We start from the raw sequence: 19,916 nt of genomic DNA on the forward strand, positions 1-19,916 counted from the left end.
ATTAACCAAGTAATGTTGTAATTTTGTAAATTCCCTAGTAATACACCAAAAATTATTTCCCCATATTTCTTAGGGGACTTTTATAAAGTTTTTTTGGATAAGTTGGATTGTTTTCACAAATAGTAAATAGAAATAAGCTGTTAGCTGCATAATTATGGGATATGACATGCTCACTTTATGAAATTTAATTGTAACCGTTTCAAGGTACAAAATGCAGTCTTTATGAACCTTTGTATGAAAGTGTGCTAATATGATTGCTCCAAATGGGCTTTCAGCTTGGAGAAAACTTGATTTCAGAAATAATCATTTTTTCTATTGAGAAAATAGGTCGACTTCGTTAAACTAAACAATATTATACAACTTTGGAGTCAGCTGGAATAAGTCATTTCAGCACAAATGATTTTAGCGGCGCGTTATTCAGAAATGCAGCTGCTTTTGTTTCTTGAATGCAAATTCGACTACCAAGATGGCTGCAAAATTTGCACGAAAGGACAAGATTTTTAATGCTTAACCCTTTCGGCAATATCATCTTAGGCATTTCTACCTATCTGCTGTGGCCAGTATTTTGGTTTTACTTAACCTGAGTGATGGAAAGAAAGTCTTCATTTTCTGAGGCGTGGAAGCAAGCTGCAGTTGACTGTTATATGATTTACTGCCATTGTCATTAAATTCCTTGAATTTTGTTTCAGATGAGGTAATGTTCCAATTATCGCTTAAACTTATGAATATTTGAAAGATTACTCGTGACTCTGATATCTGTTTTGCGCATGGTAGTAATTTACCAGGGCTACAAGCTGATGGACAGACGCTTTGTTTATGATATATAACCCGTTAGTTGACTTGAATATATTGCTCGCCTAGAAGATTGCTACTTTAATTGCCGCTTCGTTTGAAAACCGTGGCATTCATTCTTGTCAATTAGTTTGACTCCTCGGGCCATAACTATTATAGCAGCTGAGTAATCCCTGGAAACAATGGGAGCAATGGATTTGTCATTCAGTGAAATTAACGGTGCTTCAAGTTTGCTATCTGTGGAACCAACTACTGCAAATCATGTGCCCATTAATCTAGGCAACAGTGCCTTACTCTACAGTACTCTGCGCAATTCAGTCGAAAATAATCAAGGTAAAGATATTCGCCTATCAGTGTTGTTTGATACAATGAAAGCTTGTAATCAGTTTGACATTACTAGCTAAAAATAGTTCGTGTGTTGTGCCCCCAGTACTTTATGCACCCCCAACTACAGAGCACGTGTCATTAACAAGAAATCATTATGTAAAAATATGGCACGTGTATCTGGGGGTGCAAATAGTATTCACCCACTAAGCTGGGGGGGGGGAGGGAAGGGGACTAACGGAAAAGATCCAAAAAATAAGCTCTGTGATGTGAAACTACTCGGTATTCTCAAATTATTGTTAAGCTTCAATGAAAGTTAACTCTAAAGTAGTGGAAAAATATGTTTCGTTTATCCAAAGACATCATCCTCTTGAACCCTATTTCAAGGCAGCGAACCAGAGTGGAAGCTTGTATCGGCTACATGATGACTTTTAATTGTCAATAAAACAGTCAGATCTTTTGACAAACAAAACTTTTTTACGAAAAAGAGCAAAACATTATACAAAAAAAAAACATGGAAGTTGGAATGTGGGATAAGTAGACCAGTTGGAAGTTGGGATAAGTAGACCATTTTCAGCGGTCTAGTCTCAATTCACCAACTTTTTTAATTTTTCACAACGAATAATCCAATAAGATCGTTTTGTTCCCTGATGTTCGACTGTTGAAGATGGTTTTGAATTTATGATATGCAATTCGAAAATCATTTTTTATCCTGATCAACTGCTGTGCCTAACGACCTGTATTTCCGGTATTTTTTGCACTAAAAAGGACTAAACACTTGAAGCTGATTTTTAAACTCGCATTTCACGTTTTTTTGATTTGCAATACGAAAAGTGTTTAGTGGCGACATCTTCATCCTCTTCCGGATCATCGGCATTGTCATCTGGGTCAGGTGCAGATGGTAGTCGCACGGTGCAGGTTGGGTCTGAGCACCAGGTCACAATCCCACAGCTAATGCCACCGCATACCTTGCAGCAATACATTGGTTAGACGTGTGTTCAATTTTCATCTTGTTTTTACCCCCACCCCATTCTCGGAATTCAGATTCCCAATCGATCAAATTAATTGTGAGATTCGCAATTCATATCTCTTAACTTGATTATACAGTTACGTCGCATGATCTAATTGCTCAAATTATTAATTATAGCTGCAATGCTGTAAGCTGACTAGAGCTATATTGCGGTGCTCTTGGTTTTTTACAATCCAAAGTATTTGGATTGTATTGGTGTGGTGTCTTTTTTAGATCTGTTCACTTTCGGCTTTTTCACGTCCGTGAGGAGTTAAATTAGAGTGGTGATTTCAATCACGCTGGAGTAGTAAATGGATCGAAAAGCGAGTCGGATTGAAGCGTGATTTTTTTTCAAAATACCATTAAAGTGGAGGGAGAAGTTGGTAATTGGACAGTTTCGGTTTTTGAAAGCGAATTTTCCACGTACGGTAATTCGACTGGTTTTCACTGTTTCTCCTCTTGAGTGCTGTTAATGTGATTCATGTTTTTCTAATTGCACCTATTTGCAATTGCTTGATTTTATCAATGTGTAGCTAATGCTTTTTCACATATCTTAATCATGAAATATTGGTGAATATTTGATTCTTGCCCCCTTTTTTCAACTTATTTTTGTTGTCTTATCACCTAGTATCATTATTGACGCCTGTCATTGGTTGCTGATGCGAAATAAATGAACCTAAGTGATGGTTCGAGTTAATTACTAGTGGTTTTCGTGACTATGACTCTATGTGTTCTCAAAAATTGTTAATGCGACCATTTTGTACTTTTCTGCTGTATTATTTAATCTGATTAGGGACCGGTCTCACAGGTTGCCAATAGAAAATATTTTTTCTTCGATATAATGGTTTCAGCTGAAACTGATGCTTTCTATGACTTAGACATTTTTTTCAAAAAATTTTCATGGCACTCAAAAAAGTTGTTGTTCACGTTGTTGTCTTATGTCATACAATAATTATGAAGAGGTGTTTCTAAGGACGCTTTATTTAATCGAAATTAATCGTCTGAGTTCATAGTTGTTGCGTTCTATGAATTATACGCTATTCTTGTTTCAAAAAATTATAGTGATTTTTTGTTTTGCTGGTGTTTGTAGTATTTATTAATGTCTTATCACTAACCTCATTTGCGAGGTTATGAGTTTTAGCGTAAATTGCTCGTTTTTTGTTTTCTCATCATTTAGTCTCGTTGATGACAAACTTCATGAATTGCTAATGAGCCATAAGTGAGTCTAATTGGACGCTTCAGTTAACTGTAATAGTGTCTTTTGTGATTTTGACACTTTCTTTTTAGGAATTAAAAGCTGATTTTTAGTCTCGGATGGTTTTGTTGTTTTCCTTGTGGTCTTATCAGTTGGTTTCAAGAATAACAGTTCTCATTGGTCTTACTGGTGAATTAAATTGCTGGTGAGTTATTTTACTGGTGAATTAAATGTAATTCACCAGTTCTCACTGGAGAATTGAATTGCTTACATTCAGACATTACTTTTTTTTGAAAAATAACTAAATCAACTGTAAGTTAGGGGCCAAATAGCTGAGCGGATAATGCTTCTCATTCTTACACCGGGACTGGGTTCGAACCTCTCCGTTGTCAAAACTTTTTGCACCCAAAAATTTTCCCAATGATACACCCCCTTCAAATAAAGTTTTTAAGGTGGACGCGTTATCTTTTTTCCAACTCATTTATGTATATGCTTCTATCTGTATTTTACGGCACGCAAGTTTTTTTGCAGCTAATCCGTTAGTCTGCCGATTATGATTTATTACGGCTGCATGAATTTTGAAGCTCTTGCTGGGTTTACAATGCGTGTTCAAGCAGCGGACAGTGGTTTGTGCATTTTCGTTTTTTTAATAGCCGCACAGCGATAGCTGGGGCTATTATTGGCCTTATCTTGTTTTTTTTTTTACAAATCAAAGAATTTGAATTGTATTGGGGCGCTGTCTTTTTTTGAGATCTGTTCACACATTTTCGTGATTTTTGATATTTGATTTATTGGAGTAGTGATTTTGGTCACGCCGAAACAGGAAGTGGAGAGAAAAAGCGAGTTGTTTTGCGGCGTGAATTTTCGCTCTAATTTAAATTAGAGTGAGAGAACGGCGTTTGAACAAAAATTCGCTTTCTCGCTAGTGGTTTTTTATTCACATGCGGCAATTTCACTTTGATTTTTTAGTGTTTTTTCGGTTTTTTGGATTGATTTTTTTATAAATGATTTTTCCAATCCATTCACATTTAATTTTAGACCTAGTTTGTTTGCTTGAACCAAATTTCCATTTCTCGCTAAAGTCTTTGTGTTTTTATGCGGCATTTTAAACTTGATTTTCTGTGTTTTTTTTTAAATATTTTGTTCTGATTTTTTAAATTTTTTCAATTCACTCATAGTCCGTTCTGGGTCTAGTTTTTTGTTTAGTCATGAGAATTTGTTGAAATGTACGTCAGGACTTGGCCTGCTTGGTTTTTTATTTCGTCGTCGAGATTTTTGTTACGACCATATGACGTCACAGCCAATTCAAATCTGCTTTTTGTTCATTCGTTCATGCAATTTCAACTGAATTGCGTGGGTGCCGTCATTTTTCGCTCTTAGTGGAGCGAGTTTTTTTCATTCGCTTGATTAAATTTTTGGTCACACGTGACTTACCTCACTCTTAAAAATGAATTTCTCACTCTGAAATTGACTTTTCTTTGCTTTAATTGAAAGAGATAAGGTCAAACGAGTGCCTGTCACTCTAATTGAAGGTCATTTAAGAACATCTAATAGAAACGGCAGTAAGTTATACAGATTCTTAATCAAAATTTAACATCTCAGCCCTTAATGAAAAGATTAAGTTTCTTTTTTGGTCTGTCTTTTTTACCTTCTTTTTGAGACTTCAGATCTATGAAGCTATTGCGGCTCTTTTCTGACAATTTGCCAGCTATTTTTCAGAAATTTTTGGAAAAGTCATTAAAAAACAGACTGTTACAGTCTAATTCTTTGGTTGTAAAAAAAGGCTAGTGTTTAAATAAAAACAATTTCAATAGTGCATTACTCAAAAGGATTGCCCATGTGTAATTGCTCTCAAACGAAAATGAAGCTATTATTGTAAACGTGTTGATCTTTATTTATGCAAAATTTAGCTTGACCGTTTTTACTTTTTGCATGACTTTTGCGCCCTTGACTTTTTCGTCTTGCGTGATCTAATTGTCTCTCTTATTCACTCGTGTTAGCAGCTGAACTCAAGTGGTGGCAGTTCGGGATGCTGCCAGGTTCTGGATGACCGCAAGGAACTTCTTTGTTACTTCTCCAAAGTCACGACGTGTACTTATGAACCGAGAGAAAACTTACTACGATTTTTGTTACGACCATTGACGTCACAACCACTTCAAATCTGCTTTTTGTTCATGCAATTTCAACTGAAATGCGTGCATGACGTCATTTTTCACTCTTAATGGGGCTAGATTTTTTGTTCATTCGCGTGATTAAGTTTTTGGTCGCACGTGACTTACCTCACTCTCAAAAATGACTTCCTCACTTTGAAATTGAATTATTTGCTTTAATTCAAAGATATAAGGTCAAATGGGGTATGTCACACTAAATGAAGGATATTTGAGAGCAGCTAATAGAGGCAGCAAAAACATACAGATTTTTAATCAAAATATAACATATCAGCCTTCAATGAAAAGAAAATTTTTGGTCTGTCTTTTTCACTGTTTTTTTGAGACTGCAGATCTACCAAGCTATTGCGGCTATTTTCTGGAAATTTGCCAGCTATGTTTTCGATTAGACTTTTTGTTTCACTGACAAATGGTTCCCAATTATAATATCTTTACTTATTAATGAAGCGTATCTTAATTAATCAGCGTATCTTAGTTTGTTGCAATTATTGTTTTCTAAAAATGTTCTGCGACTAAACAGTTAAGATGCCTGCGGTCAGATACCCAACTTAACAGCCCCTAATTGGTCACATTAATACATTTTTTCAAATTTAATTCAAAATTTGCTTATTTTGAGAGCTAGGACCAAATGTTTTGCAGCCAGGTCTTAGGGTAGTAAATAGGAATCAAAATAACATCTGTCACAGTCCTCCAACTTTTCCCGCTATTTGCAATTTCCTGTCTAATCGCTTACAAGTCGGTTTTGACAAATATGCAGAAGCGCATTAGTCGGGGGCCAATTTTTCTCAATCGAAAAATATTTAGAAAAGACGTCTTTTGGAGAGAAAACTAACTTTTTAAAAAAAATCTGTCCCATTGATTGGTTTGATTCAACTCATTTTATTTTTTAAACCCTCTAGCAAGCAATTCGATTTACTGTGCTCTGAAACGAATCAAATTTAAAATTTAAAAGCTTTTGCAAAACCAATCATAAAGACAGGATGATAATTTTTTGAACAAGCCATAAACAAGTGGAATAGTTATAATTAATCAAATTGTTTTTCGATGTTTTTCATTTCCTAAATGTTTCAGTATTGCATTTATTTTCAGAGGACACAGTGGATTTAAGCATGCCCGTGTGGTCAGCCTACAGTCACAACCTCACCGACCAACAAAGTTAGTCAATTTTTCATCATCGGTTGTAATTGGTTACCATTGAATTAGCCAAATTTTTGCCTACTTATGCTCCAATATTCCATATTTTAAAGCAGAATGAGCTTTACATCAATTTTGTCTTTTTGCATACACTTTCTGTCATATCTGATTTAAGTATTCGTTCGTTATTTTAGTCGACGACTTTGTCAAATCTTCAGGCGACTTGAAAGACTCGATTTCACATGACTCAGTCTCCGAGGAATCAAAGTCTCTTCTAGAACTCAAGTCTTCATCAGAAGACTTGAAACAATCGATATTTTCAGAGGAACAGTGTTTGACCGTGCTCTGTTTTAACAACTTCAATCTTACCAAAGCGAAAGAGGAGTTGAAACATTTGAGACCTGTAGACGGAAATTACAATGGATGCGGCAGCAGGTAGTTTTTTTCTGTTTTTCGTCAAATGAAAAGCACAAAATTACAAAGGGCTCGAGGAATGCCTAAATCGTTATCGTTTCTCTTTGCGGTATCGGTCAAGACGTCATTTTGGCAATATAAGATCACAAACAGGCACTCACACACGCAAGAACGAAGCAGATGGTCAGAAAATAAGTGTAATCACATCGGCAGAGATGTTTTAAAATATCAATGGAGGAAAGGAGACCTAAAAAACATATACTTCAAAAAAGTTTCAAAGAGAGAGTGAAAGTTAATTTATGAAAAATGCAAACCGCGTGTGGCCAGAAAATGAGTCACGCGGATGGAAAAAAATTAAATCCAATAAGTGTAGAAAGTCTCTGGCACCTAGTGTATCCAGAATTACATGAATGAATGAGCAAATAGATTGCATTAAAAAAAGTTTGTTTAAGTAGTAAACAGCTAGTTCTATCCTGAACTACAATCCAAATAAGTGAATACATCAAAACCTTACTTGGAAATTTATCATAATAACTGCTACTCAAGTCTTGCATGTTAATGTTGTGAATTTGGAAAGTTTTGATAGGTTAGCCGTAACTCAAATCCACATCTTTGAAGTTAAGTGAGAATTAGTGTAATGTTAATATGGCAATTGCATTTTTATCTGTTTACGACATTGGGTGATTTGTTGTCAAAATTTGGTTAAATTCCACCATTTCATTCTGCTTTGGTAGTCTCCTGGTCCAAAGCTGTAAGCAAACTACGGGGATTGCTGTATTGTCGACTCACATTAAATGGAGAGCGTACTTCTCATTGTGGGGGGTGTTTCCATCCAAAGCTACAGTTAGTTTTATGGAGGCTCGGTAATGTGCGACAGACATATTTACCAAAGAGGTTATTGCTAGTCTGGCTGTTGATTCTCTCTTTAGAATGAACAAATATTGAATTGAGCAATATAGTTGAAGGAAGAAATCAACAGTTATACATTTCCTCGTGCAGAAAAAAGCGCGATTTGACCAAGTAAAAACCTAATTGCGTCATGCAACAAAATTGAGGTTCTGAATTGACTTCTATCCAACTTTCACGCCAAACTTCGAACGTTACGATCCTCCGAGAAACAAACCTTTGATTATCCAGCCTGGTTAATCCCTAATTAATATAGATTTTGCATTCTCAGAGGAAATTTTTAAAATGCGCTGGAAACATTTATCAATCGATTAAACAAAAACTCATACAGCATGCTGCGATGTCACCATAGAGAAAATACGCGTTGTCACCATGTTTTCAAAAAAGATCTCGAGAAATGCAACAGAAGAACTAATTGCAAAGCTTTTGGAGACCTATGAAAAATTACAATACAAGAGACCCATGAAAAAAATGCAAGACAATAACATAACAAAACTTGAAAAAGATCTTGTCAACTTTGAAATGCAAAAATTAATTGTAGGACATCAAAAAGAAACTATTGATCGCATGGAAAGAGATATGGAATTTTTCAAAACACAACCCTTGAAATTTGTTGATAATTTACTTGAGAGACAGGAGACGTCAAAAAGCAACAGTCGTGTTGATCCTCCACTGAAAACTTATCAACCAAAAATGATACCCAGATTTGCCAAGCAATTAGTTATATCTGATAGTAATTTTCGGAAAGTAAATCAGCTTGACATTTCGCTGCAGAATGCAATCCACTCGTATTCATCTGCAACCATAGTTATTTCTAATGTTGTTGATTGCGATTTCCCTGGAGCCACAACGGAAACATTAAATTACAAGTCGGCCATAATTCAATTGCCAAAGGTGTTTCTGGACAGGAGGCAGCGACTCAACTCAAAGAAACAGTCGACAAATGTATGCTAAATTTCAAACCTCATCGTGTTGCTATTTGCAAAATTGGTCCGGTAAAAGATGGTTGCTATGGAAGAGAAACAAACAACGAGGAAATTTCTAAATTCAGTGATCATCTGGAAATGACAAGCCTGGAGCTTGATGGCTTCTATCCTTGGTAACGGAATGAGGTTTTGGAAAGTGCGCTATCAATCGATGATATTTGATGGAGTGCATCCAAATAATGGCGGTATAAAAAATCTGGTAGAAAACATTCGTCACTATAATTTAACACATAACCTTCCAGCATCACAAAACACAATTCAACGTCGGAAATTATATAGAAATTTGAACTTTGCTTGAGTTGAGTAACTTTTGACAAAATACGTTTATCATTTGTGTTTACTGTTCTGGTTTTTTGGGGAAATGTGAAAGACCAGGTATATATTAAGTAACGTTACTTAAGTAAACAAGAAACATGACAATTGAGAAAATGTGCTGATATATTTCCAGAGAATGCTGATTTTATTATTCATTTCGGCTGTTCGTAGCGTTTCACTTTTTCTTAACAGAAGTTTTTTGCTTCTTTGTGTTTTGGGTTTTTGTTCCTGGGCCCTTTGATGCTTTGAAATTTTCTACCTTGGATGATGCTTTATTTGGCGTTCAAAATGGCACTAAATTTCTACTTTTGAAACGCTCCCAGCGTACAAAATAAGTATCAAGATATATCAAACTTGCTTCAGCAGTTGGACTCGAAAACTGTTATAATAACTGAAACTTGGATGAGCGAAGAACAAAGCTTGAATATAACCCTCAGCGCTGAGCTCAATTTTCTGCATGAAAATAGGTCATATCAAACAGGAGCAGCTAATGGTAGAGGTGTAGGAATATGGATTCCTAAGAAAATAATTTTTAAACGAAGAGAATTTGAGTTAGCTGATCCAAAATTTTTTGAAACGTTGTGGCTGGAACTTAGCAATCTCTTAGCGGAAAATGTCTGAATAATATCTCCTATTGTCCACATCAAAGCCTGGGTGACTTCGTTTTAGGCGAATTAAGTGTCGAGGTTTCTAATGCGTTCTCAACTACAGATAATATTCTCTTTTTTGGTGATTATAACTTTGTTATGTTGAGCATAAATGGGCAGAAAAGCCTTCAGAGTTTTGCGGTGGGACTAGGATTACAATTATCCAATGTTGATTTTCCTACACGCATAAGCAACAATAAAAGTTTGAAAGATCACTGTTTTTCGACTAATGAGCAAAACACTTGTTGGAATATCTGCTTACCTCCTTTAGATATTAATCATATTTTTTTTCAGAACAAACTCCTTTTGTTAGAAAACAAAACTTTTTTATTAGACGAGATACAGATGTTTTGTCGATGGAAAATCTAATAGAGATATGGTTCTTGCAGGTTGGAGAACATATTATCGACAAAGAAGCTGCGATGGAATGTTTGCAGAGTTTAACAGATTTTTTTTTGATAACTCGAGAACAACGCATCAACAAAGAAGAAATTAATATCCAATATAAAGAAGACTACTTCAGATAAACCTTGGGTGACAAAAAATTGAACAGTTTTTTGCTGAAAAACATCGTTACTTCAATGACTACAAATCGACACCAACTTCTGAATGTGTCATTTCAAAAGTATCGCAACCTTGTAAATCGAAAGTTAGGATTTTTAGGGGTTTTTCAGAGATTTTTTTCAGAAAATTTTCAGAGGATTTTCTAAGAAAATTGAAAACTCGAAAGAGAAATGGAATTTCATTAAGAAATTGGAAAGAAAATTAACAGTCCAAACATCACTGAAATTGATGAAAATGGTCGAAAAACGAAAGACAAAACGTGAATCTGCAAAGATTTTAACAGTTTTCAATGAAATGGGCATCTATAGAACGTCAGAAAATAGAGCTGAAATTTCCAGAGTTTAACCATAGACCTTTTACTTTGAGGGAAATCTATTAAGTTATTGACAATCTAGAAATCTAGACAACAACAAAACACCAGGGCCGGGATACATCAATGCTTGGGCCATGAAATCCGGAAAATATGCTGTTGGAACACATCTTCAGATTATATTTAACGATTGTGTTCAAGAGAAAATTTTTCCAACAATTCTTAAGGATACACACATCACACAAATTTTCAAAAAAGGAGATGTTTCTTTTTAACTAATTATCGTCCAGTTTCCGTAACACCAACTTTTGCGAACGCTTTTGAAAGGCTTTTACTTAATCAGTTAGTAGAATATCTTGAAAAATATGCGCTCTTGAACAAAAAACAATTCGGTTTCCAATCTAGAAAGTCGTCTACTGATGCTGTGCTTTACTTTGAAAAAATAAAAGGAAATATGGAAGATAACAACGACACAATTGCTGTGTTCTTGGACCTTGCAAAAGTTTTCAATTCAATTTCACATGAGATATTCCTCAAGAAAGTTGAAAATTTCAATCTTTCTCAATCAACATATTTACTTCTCAAATCTTTTCTCGCAAATCGAACACAATTCGTAAAATTGGGTGTTGACTTACCAGATAAAATAACTATAAATCATGGTGCTCCACAAGAAACTGTGTTAGGTCCTCTTATTTTTCTGTTATATGTCAACGATTTATCTGAAAAACTGGAATTTGAAAACGATGTTAAATTTGCGGATGACAGTTGTATTATATGCAAATTTGAAAGTAATGAAAATATTTCACAAAAATTGAAAAAAAATTTATAACAAACAGACAAATAACTGACAGGGAATCAACTCACTTCAAATGTCGATAACACAGAGATGTTATTCTTTACAAGTCATACTTATTTGGATCCAGAGTTAAGTTTTAAAGGTGAAGTTATTTAACCAGCTCGTTTGTCGTTATCTGGGAGTACAAATTGAATCAAACCTAACCTTTGAAAATCACCTGAACTCAGTTTTAAGCAAAATGGCCAGTGCAATTTGTTTTTTTTATCTTGTTTTCAGTTTTACTCTCTCATCTTTCTTGCAGTGTTCCCATCTTTCTTGCAGTGTTCCCATCTTTCTTGCAGTTTTCCCATCTTTCTTGCAGAGTATTCCTTCAAACTCTTACAGCAAAGAACATAAACCGGTTAAATAGGCAAATTAACTGGGGAATAAAAGTTTATTATCGAAAAAATTTTGACCACTCCGTTGATCTTCTCATTAAGGATCGTATCCTGATTGTTAATCTCGACGATTAGTCTAAAAAAGAAGCTACAAACAGATATAAGACACTGGGAAACATCCGAAAATTTCAAAATGTTTACCAGTCGCCATAACGCTAGACAGAATAGAACAAATCAAATTATTGTAGAAATGAGAGCGAAAAGAAAGTGGAGTTACAAATGTTTGATCTGGAAATGTGTTCAAAAATGGAACAAGTTGCCCTCTTCAATAAGAGCTTTTAACAGTAAAACTTGCTTGAAAAATATTGTAACCGAGTTTTTGTTCGCAGCACAGGAAAGTACCCGTTAATAGACAAATAGGAGCCTTGAAATCCTTTTTTTACGGAGAACGCAGAGCCACAATTTTAAGATTATTATATTAATAACAATACTGATTAATTTATATAACATTTTAAAGCATGTAGATATCTAACTTTCGGGTTATATTCTGAGTAATTTACATGCTTGAAAAAAAGTCAACCTCTGATTCTTGACGCTTGTTCCGATGGTCGGAACTAAAATCCAGGGCGAAATCTGATAAAGAGATGAGAGCACAGGTTCCGAATTAAACTCCAAAGAATTGAAGCAGCTAATGATCCTTTTTTCCACCTTTTAACGGTAAAGTCAGTTTATTAAAAATAGTTTCTGTCGAGAAATTATAAAAATATTGTAAAAAGTCTACGCTTGCCCTAAAAAATTAGGGGAAAAAATGAGCGTAACGCTACATTCGTAAGATTTCCCGGGCTTCTGATCGGCTCTTCCCATTCAAACAATAAATTTGTGAAAAATCTTACATTGTAGAATATCTACTCAATGAGTTGTTCAAATTTAGTGTAATTAAGTTCAAGATATAGTTCGCAGAAGCGTTGAAGTGTATGGAAATTTTCATATCTCTGGAGGGATCGTTTTATTCTTAACAAAGGTGTAAATGTTATTAATCATTTGGAGCGTTTGATTTGTTTGTTGAAGAAATTAAAAAGCCTTAGTTAAATAAACCCTACAATTTAAAAAAAATGCTATTGTTTATTTTCAGCCTTAATTTTCCCTCTTCGATCATTTATAGAATCACAGAAAGCGCAACAAAAAAACTTTTCTTCTATCAAATCTAAACGAACTTGAGCTTAAAACAAAAACTGATTGAATTTAAATGGAAAAATTAAAATTGAATTTAAATGGATAGCTGCGAAGCTGTAAGCTGAGCGTAGCTATATTGCGGTGCTCTTGGGTTTTTTAGAATTCAAAGAATTTGAATTGTATTGGGGCGCTGTCTTTTTTTAAGACTCGAAGAGGAGTATTGGTTTTCTCTCGGTTTTTTACGACTCGAAGAGGAGTATTGGTTTTCTTAAGGTTTTTTTTTACCGGAAGTACTATTCGTTCAGACGCTGTTTTGACCTAAAATAAAAAAATGTTTCGCTTTACCTCATTTTGCCGCCTTTTCAACATTTTGCGTGAAATCTTTTTGACTTCTCTAGGCTAGTTTCTCTCTTCTCTCATTCTGCTAAAAGTGATTTTGAACATCAGTTGCTCAGCAAAGCAATTCAAAATGAACAGAGTCGGTATAAAAAATTACAGTCAGAAATAGAAACGGGATAAACCCATAAAGCCCAATTTTAGATGCCCGCTATTTGAACGTCGTTCCTATAAGTCTTATTTACCATCTCTAATGCTTATTGTTATTGATGGTAGCCCCTGTAGCCTCTCTCTAAAACAGAAGTATGTTCAACCACGAAATGCCATCAAAATAAATCGGACTTAAAAAAATGTTTTTGTACAAAAATCTTTTTTTTTTCAATATCTTCTGTTATTTCAATCCCAATCATGCTTATTGGAATCAACGCCGGCTATTTTCCGGCAATCTGCCGGGTATGTTTGCAAAATGTTTCAATGTTTCGTATGTTTGATTTCTGCTATTTGATCTGTTCAGGAGGATAGATTTTTGTCTCGGATGTATCGTTGTATTTTTTTTATGTCTCGAATGCTGAAAAATGAAATGGTGTTAGTTTTTCTTGTTTTTTTAAATTTGATTTTTAAACTTTCAAAACTTTGATTTGAACTTTCAAAAATCAAGAATTAGTCTTTGTTACGGTGTTCCTTACATTGTGTCCATATTGTTCACATTCTAGCTTGTATCATTATAGCTCTGTCCTGGCACCTACAATTATACTGGTTTTATTGATTTTCTCAGTTATTAACAAATTGAATGATTTCGATTTTCTTAGATTTTCGTCATTTCTTTGGATTGCAAATAATTTCATTCAACATAAGGCAGTACTGAGAGTTTGATAGCAAGCTTCTTCCAAAATTTCCACTTATGACAATTTACTGCAGCTTTCTTTCGGCCTTGGTATTAATTTAAACGATTTTTTGCCTTTGAATATTCTTCTGCTGCTTATGTTTTCTATGATGAATTTTATTTTTGATTTAGTATGAAATCATGTTGTCTAGCTTATGTACAAAAAGGAACAGTATGTGTGTGTCGTTTTTTGTCTTAATCGCAGTGATTAGAAGTGTAATTATAGGTGTTTTCTGGTTCTTAAATTTGAGCTTTCTTTTTTGAAAAGATTTAACTTAGTTTCTAAGATTTATCTGCCGTTTGCTTTCGCGATTTTTTTCAGATTAGAATCATGAATTATTTGAGGGCTATTGATAACGTTGCCAGCTTTTTCAGACTATTAGGTTTTTGACAACCTTAATTATTTTGGTGTTTTAACGTTACCAAATGTTTTCAATAATACAAAATTTTGCTGCATTTTGTTTCTCTTGTTGACAGTGGTTTAAATTCACCAATTTTTAGATCAGAACGGGGGGGATGAGTTTATGGTTTATTAAAAAAGGTAATGGTTTCAGTTGCAATTACGGTTTTGTTACTGAAGTTTTGACGCTTCGAGTCACTTCCGGAATTCTTCCGGCTATGTTTTAAGATCTGTTCACACATTTTCATGTTTTTTGAAGTCACATTGGAGTAGTGATTTTGGTCACGCCGAAGCAGGAAGTGGAGCGAAAAAGCGAGTGGTTTTGTGGCGTGAAATTTTTTCGCTCTAATTTTAAAGTAGTGAGAAAACGTTGTTTGAACAAAAAAGAATTATTTTGCACTTATCCTTACCAAACGTTTTCAATAATAAATATTTTTGGGGCGTTTTGTTTCTCTTGGTGACAGTAGTTTAAATTTCACCAATTTTTAGATCAGAATGGGGGGGGGGGTTAATGAGTTTATGGTTTTTTAAAAAAGCTAATGGTTTCTGCTGTAATTAGGGTTTTTGTCAAGTTTTTACGCTTCGAGTCGCTTCCGGAATTCTTCCGGCTATGTTTTTTTTTACTGGAAGTAGATTTGTTCACGCGGCATTTTGACCTAAAAGCGAAGGTGAGAAAAGCTGTCTTGGTGAACAGATCTACGATCTACGCTAAGCGAGAGAAGTTTTTTGATCATGCGCTGCGTTTAGTGAATGACTTTTTGACTTTGAAAAAGTAGTTTTTGACTGAATTGAACATATAGATAACCGGTTTTAGCCGTTTTTTGGTCTAAGTGGCCCAATTTTTTTGCTTTTAATTTGGTTCCTTGTAGAAATAAATTTTTTTCGATTCTATATTGAAATGTTAACCTCGGAAGTTGATATCACTGTGTTTTGCAGAGCCTGAAAATACGTTTCAAGTTGAAAATTGGTACATAATTCTTGATTTTTTAGTTAGTTTTTGGCTTTTTTCTTTTAATTTCTTCTTTTTTTTGGATATTTTAACCGTCTTTTTGTCAAAAATTAGTTAATATGGCAATTTCTCTTTGATGATTCTTATACTCAACGCCTCTTTTTACCTCGATGTAATTTTGTTCCATAAAATTTTACATATGCTAATCCGATTTTGGTAGTTTTTTCCGATTTTCGTCAGTTTTTTGTTTGCATTTTTGTTGTAACTGCTAGAAATAGTTTTTTTGTGCAACATGACGGACTTCAATTTCGTTTCAATAAAAATTCAATCATTTTTTGGCGTTAAGTTTTGAGAGAGCAGTTAAAACTTTTTCATAAATGCAGTCTTAACTTAAAAGTTCTTTGACCATTTTTTTGCAGAATATTTCAATGTTTCTCATTTATGAATTCTGCTTTTTCGTTTTTTTGGTCTCTTCAGGAGGATAGATCTTTGTATCGGATGACTAGTTATCTTTTCTCTGTCTTGAATGCTGAACGATGAAATGTATTCGTTTTTCTTGAATTTTTTAAATTGATTTTTAACTTCCAAAAATCAAGAGTCTTTTTGTTACGGTGTTCCTTACATTGTGCCCATATTCTTCACATTCTAGTTAGTATCATTCTAGTTTTGTCCTTGCACCTAAATTTGTTTTCGGTATATTGATTTTTTTTCAGTTGTGAAAAATGAACGATTTCAGATTTTTCTTAGATTTTCGTCATTTCTTTGGTGTGCAATGGATTTCATTTAACAAAAGGCAGTACTGAGAGTTTGATAATAAGCTTCTTCCAAAATTTCCACTTATGACAATTTACAGCAGCTTTCTTTCGGCCTTGGTATTAATATAAACGATTTTTTGCCTTTGAATATTCTTCTGCTGCTTATGTTTTCTATGATGAATTTTATTTTTGATTTAGTATGAAATCATGTTGTCTAGCTTATGTACAAAAAGGAACAGTATGTGTGTTGTTTTTTGTCTTAATCGCAGTGATTAGACGTGTAATTATAGGTGTTTTCTGATTCTTAAATTTGAGCTTTCTTTTTTGAAAAGATTTAACCTAGTTTCTAAGATTTATATGCCGTTTGCTTTCGCGATCTTTTTCAGATTAGATTCATGAATTATTTGAGGGCTATTGATAACCTTGCCAGCTTTTTCAGACAATCAGGTTTTTGACCACCTTAATTATTTTGGATTTTTAACGTTACCAAATGTTTTCAATAATACAAAGTTTTGCTGCATTTTGTTTCTTTTGTTGACAGTGGTTTAAGTTTCACCAATTTTTAGAGCAGACATGGATAGGTAGTGAGTTAAAGGTTTAATACAAAAGGTAGTGGCTTCCGCTGCAATAACGGTTTTGTTAGCGAAGTTTTGACGCTTCGAGTCGCTTCCGGAATTCTTCCGGCTATGTTTTTTTTAAGATCTGTTCACACATTTTCACGACTTTTGAAGTCACATTGGAGTAGTGATTTTGTTCACGCCGAAGCAGGAAGTGGAGCGATAAAGCGAGTGGTTTTGCGGCGTGAAATTTTTTCGCTCTAAATTTAAAGTAGTGAGAAAACGTTGTTTGAACAAAACTTCGCTTTCTCGGTAGTGGTTTTTTGTTCACATGCGGCAATTTCGCTTTGATTTCTGTTTTTTCGATTTTTTGGATCGGATTTTTTTCTAAATGGTTTTTCCCAATCCATTCATATTCCTTTCTAGGTCTAGTTTTCTGTTTAGTCAATGAAAATTCTTTGAATTGTACGTCAGGACTTGTCCTGCTATGTTTTTTTGTTTCGTCGTCTGACCCTCTTTTTTCGTTTTACATTTATTCACACAGCAAAGCTTAAAAAGTCAAATTTTCTGAATGACTTCTTTCTCTTACTAACGGCATTTGCGCGCGTGTCGTCATTACTCAATCGCTTTAGCAAAAGTTTTTAGGTTATTTGCGTGATTAGATTTTGATCATACGTGACTTACCTCACTCAATAAAATGACTTTTGCACTTTAAAACTTAAGTTTAATTTGAATTTGTTTAAGATCAAAGGAACTCATTTGTGCAGTAAAGGTCCCTAATAAGAGGCTTCTGTGGAATGAATTTTAACAAACTTTATTAATTTATCGCTGAATGTTTTTTAGCCTAGTTTTTTGAGCGGCGTCGATTTTTTTTCAATTTAGATCTGTATCTGTTTCTATCTTTCTAATATGGCACGCAGGTCTATTCTTTCGCAGCTATTCCGGCAATCTGCCGGCTTTGTTTAAGAAATTAAAAAGCCTTAGTTAAATAAACACAACAATTTAAAAAAAATGCTATTGTTTGTTTTCAGCCTTAATTTTCCCTCTTCGATCATTTATAGAATCACGGAAAGCGCAACAAAAAAACCTTTCTTTTATCAAATCTAAACGAACTTGAGCTTGAAAAAAAACTGATTGAATTTAAATGGAAAAAATTGGACTTTTTGCAACAGGAAGTCTCTGAAAATTTAAAATTATTTCAGATTACTTTAAACATTGTTACCGAGCTGATTTTAATTGAAAATGGTGCTGACCTCTAAATTACTTGAAAAATTGTTTCAGAGAATGCTTTTCAATAAATTTTGATGAATGTTTTTCTTATTTTGAACCAATTTTTGATAAACACTAATTTCATTCCAAAAAATCTTTTGTTCAGATTTTGACTATCCATCTAATTTGCTTGTATTCCGAAATAAAGTCTGTTGGTGGAAGAAAAGTGATTGCAAGATAAGATATTACAAATACCTGTTAGCGAAGTGGTTAATGGTTTGGTCTCTTTTCTCTTACTCCGGAGGGCGGGGTGCGATCCCCACCTTGGTCAGAATTTTTTTTTGCTTGTTGCATCCATAACAAGTTATCTATGCTGCAGCCCCATCTGATAAATTATCGTGCCTGAGCAATTTTTGTGGCGTTAGCTGGTTTATGTTTTTATTTTAGTGCTATATTTGGCGGAAAATCAGGAATAAACGAACGAAAATTCGTTTTATGTGGTTATTTTGTCATATCCTTTATTAACATCTAATGCGTAAATCTATTACACACACTTTTTTTGTGTGTTTGAACCCGTTGATCTTCATTAGAAAGTTACTACATAGAAAGAAGTGTTTCAATTTTCCGTGTCGTTCTCAATTTACTATTTTAGAATTGTTGTTATCTCTGCTTTCAATCACTGGGAAAAGTTCTGAAAGGAATGTATGATTTTTTAGTAATGAAATGTCAAATAAGTTTCTTAATAGCCGCCGTCAGCCTCTCAACGGCTATTATTTAAGCGCTCTCCTTTTTACGATTCAAAGACTTTGTATTGAGGCGCTGTCTTTTTAAGATCTGTTCACACATTTTCATGATTTTTGAAGTCAAATTGGAGTAGTGATTTTGGTCACGTCGAAAGAGGAAGTGGAGCAAAAAGGCGAGTAGTTTTGCGGCGTGAAATTTCTTCGCTCTATTTTCAAATTAGAGTGAGAAAAGGGTGTTCAAACAAAAATTCGCTTCTTCGCTAGAGTTTTTCTGATTTTCTTCAAAATTGTTTCCCAATTCACTCATAGTCCGTTCTAGTTTTTTGTTGATTCAACGAATATTCCTTGAATTGTACGCCATGACTTGTCCTGAAATGTTTTTTAATTTGCTTTACTTTTTGATCACGTTTTTCGTTTTACATAGTTCACGATTTTGACGTTTGACTTCTGACTTACTTTACTCACTGTTTCAACTGTATGGATTTTAAATTATTTCAAACATTGAATTACGCAATGTGGTGAATACGGTCAATGTCAAAGGAGCAAAATCAAAAGAAACGGGATAAGCCAATGAAACCCTGTGATTGAGTCAAAGCGCTTTAGGTTATCAAAGTTTATGAGAGTGATTGGTAGCTGACATTTGTTTTAAGCTTGATAGCTTTCAGTTTAGAAGCTGAATTAAGCATGTTTGTAGAATCTAACAGAAACTCCACGGCAAATTAGAACACTTTTCGACACTGAAAAAAAAATTTGGTCAATTTGTCTTTTTTTCTTTTTCGGTATCAATCCCGATGTGCATCAAGCGCGTCAACGGTAGCTATTTTCCGTCAATCTGCTGGCTATGTTTTTCTTTAGAAGTTTGCCTTTTGCGCTCTTTTCGGTGAAGAATTGCTGTTGAGAGGGTTCAGAATATTATATGCAAATGCACATTGCCGAGCCTTTTTGTTGATTTTAGTGATACAAAATCACGGGTC

General features: G+C 34.3%; 2 protein-coding genes across 2 annotated transcripts in view; one reads left to right on the forward strand and one right to left on the reverse strand.

Moving 5' to 3' along the window:
- The window catches only part of LOC142348326 (guanine nucleotide-binding protein G(I)/G(S)/G(O) subunit gamma-12-like), a 390,191-nt gene that overhangs the window by 165,425 nt on the left and 204,850 nt on the right, over positions 1–19,916 (reverse strand). The gene's annotated exons all lie outside the window — the stretch shown is intronic.
- LOC142348777 (uncharacterized) overlaps positions 694–19,916 on the forward strand; it is a 51,231-nt gene continuing 32,008 nt past the window's right edge. The window contains exons 1-4 of the mRNA XM_075400276.1: positions 694–1,125; positions 1,958–2,101; positions 6,578–6,643; positions 6,817–7,057. Coding sequence (XP_075256391.1) covers positions 975–1,125; positions 1,958–2,101; positions 6,578–6,643; positions 6,817–7,057 — 602 coding nt within the window. The 5' untranslated portion in view covers positions 694–974. The remainder of the gene's footprint in view (positions 1,126–1,957; positions 2,102–6,577; positions 6,644–6,816; positions 7,058–19,916) is intronic.

This window comes from Convolutriloba macropyga, chromosome 10 (genome assembly GCF_964194025.1).
Source record: "Convolutriloba macropyga chromosome 10, txConMacr16.3, whole genome shotgun sequence".
Classification (NCBI taxonomy): Eukaryota; Metazoa; Xenacoelomorpha; order Acoela; family Convolutidae; genus Convolutriloba; species Convolutriloba macropyga.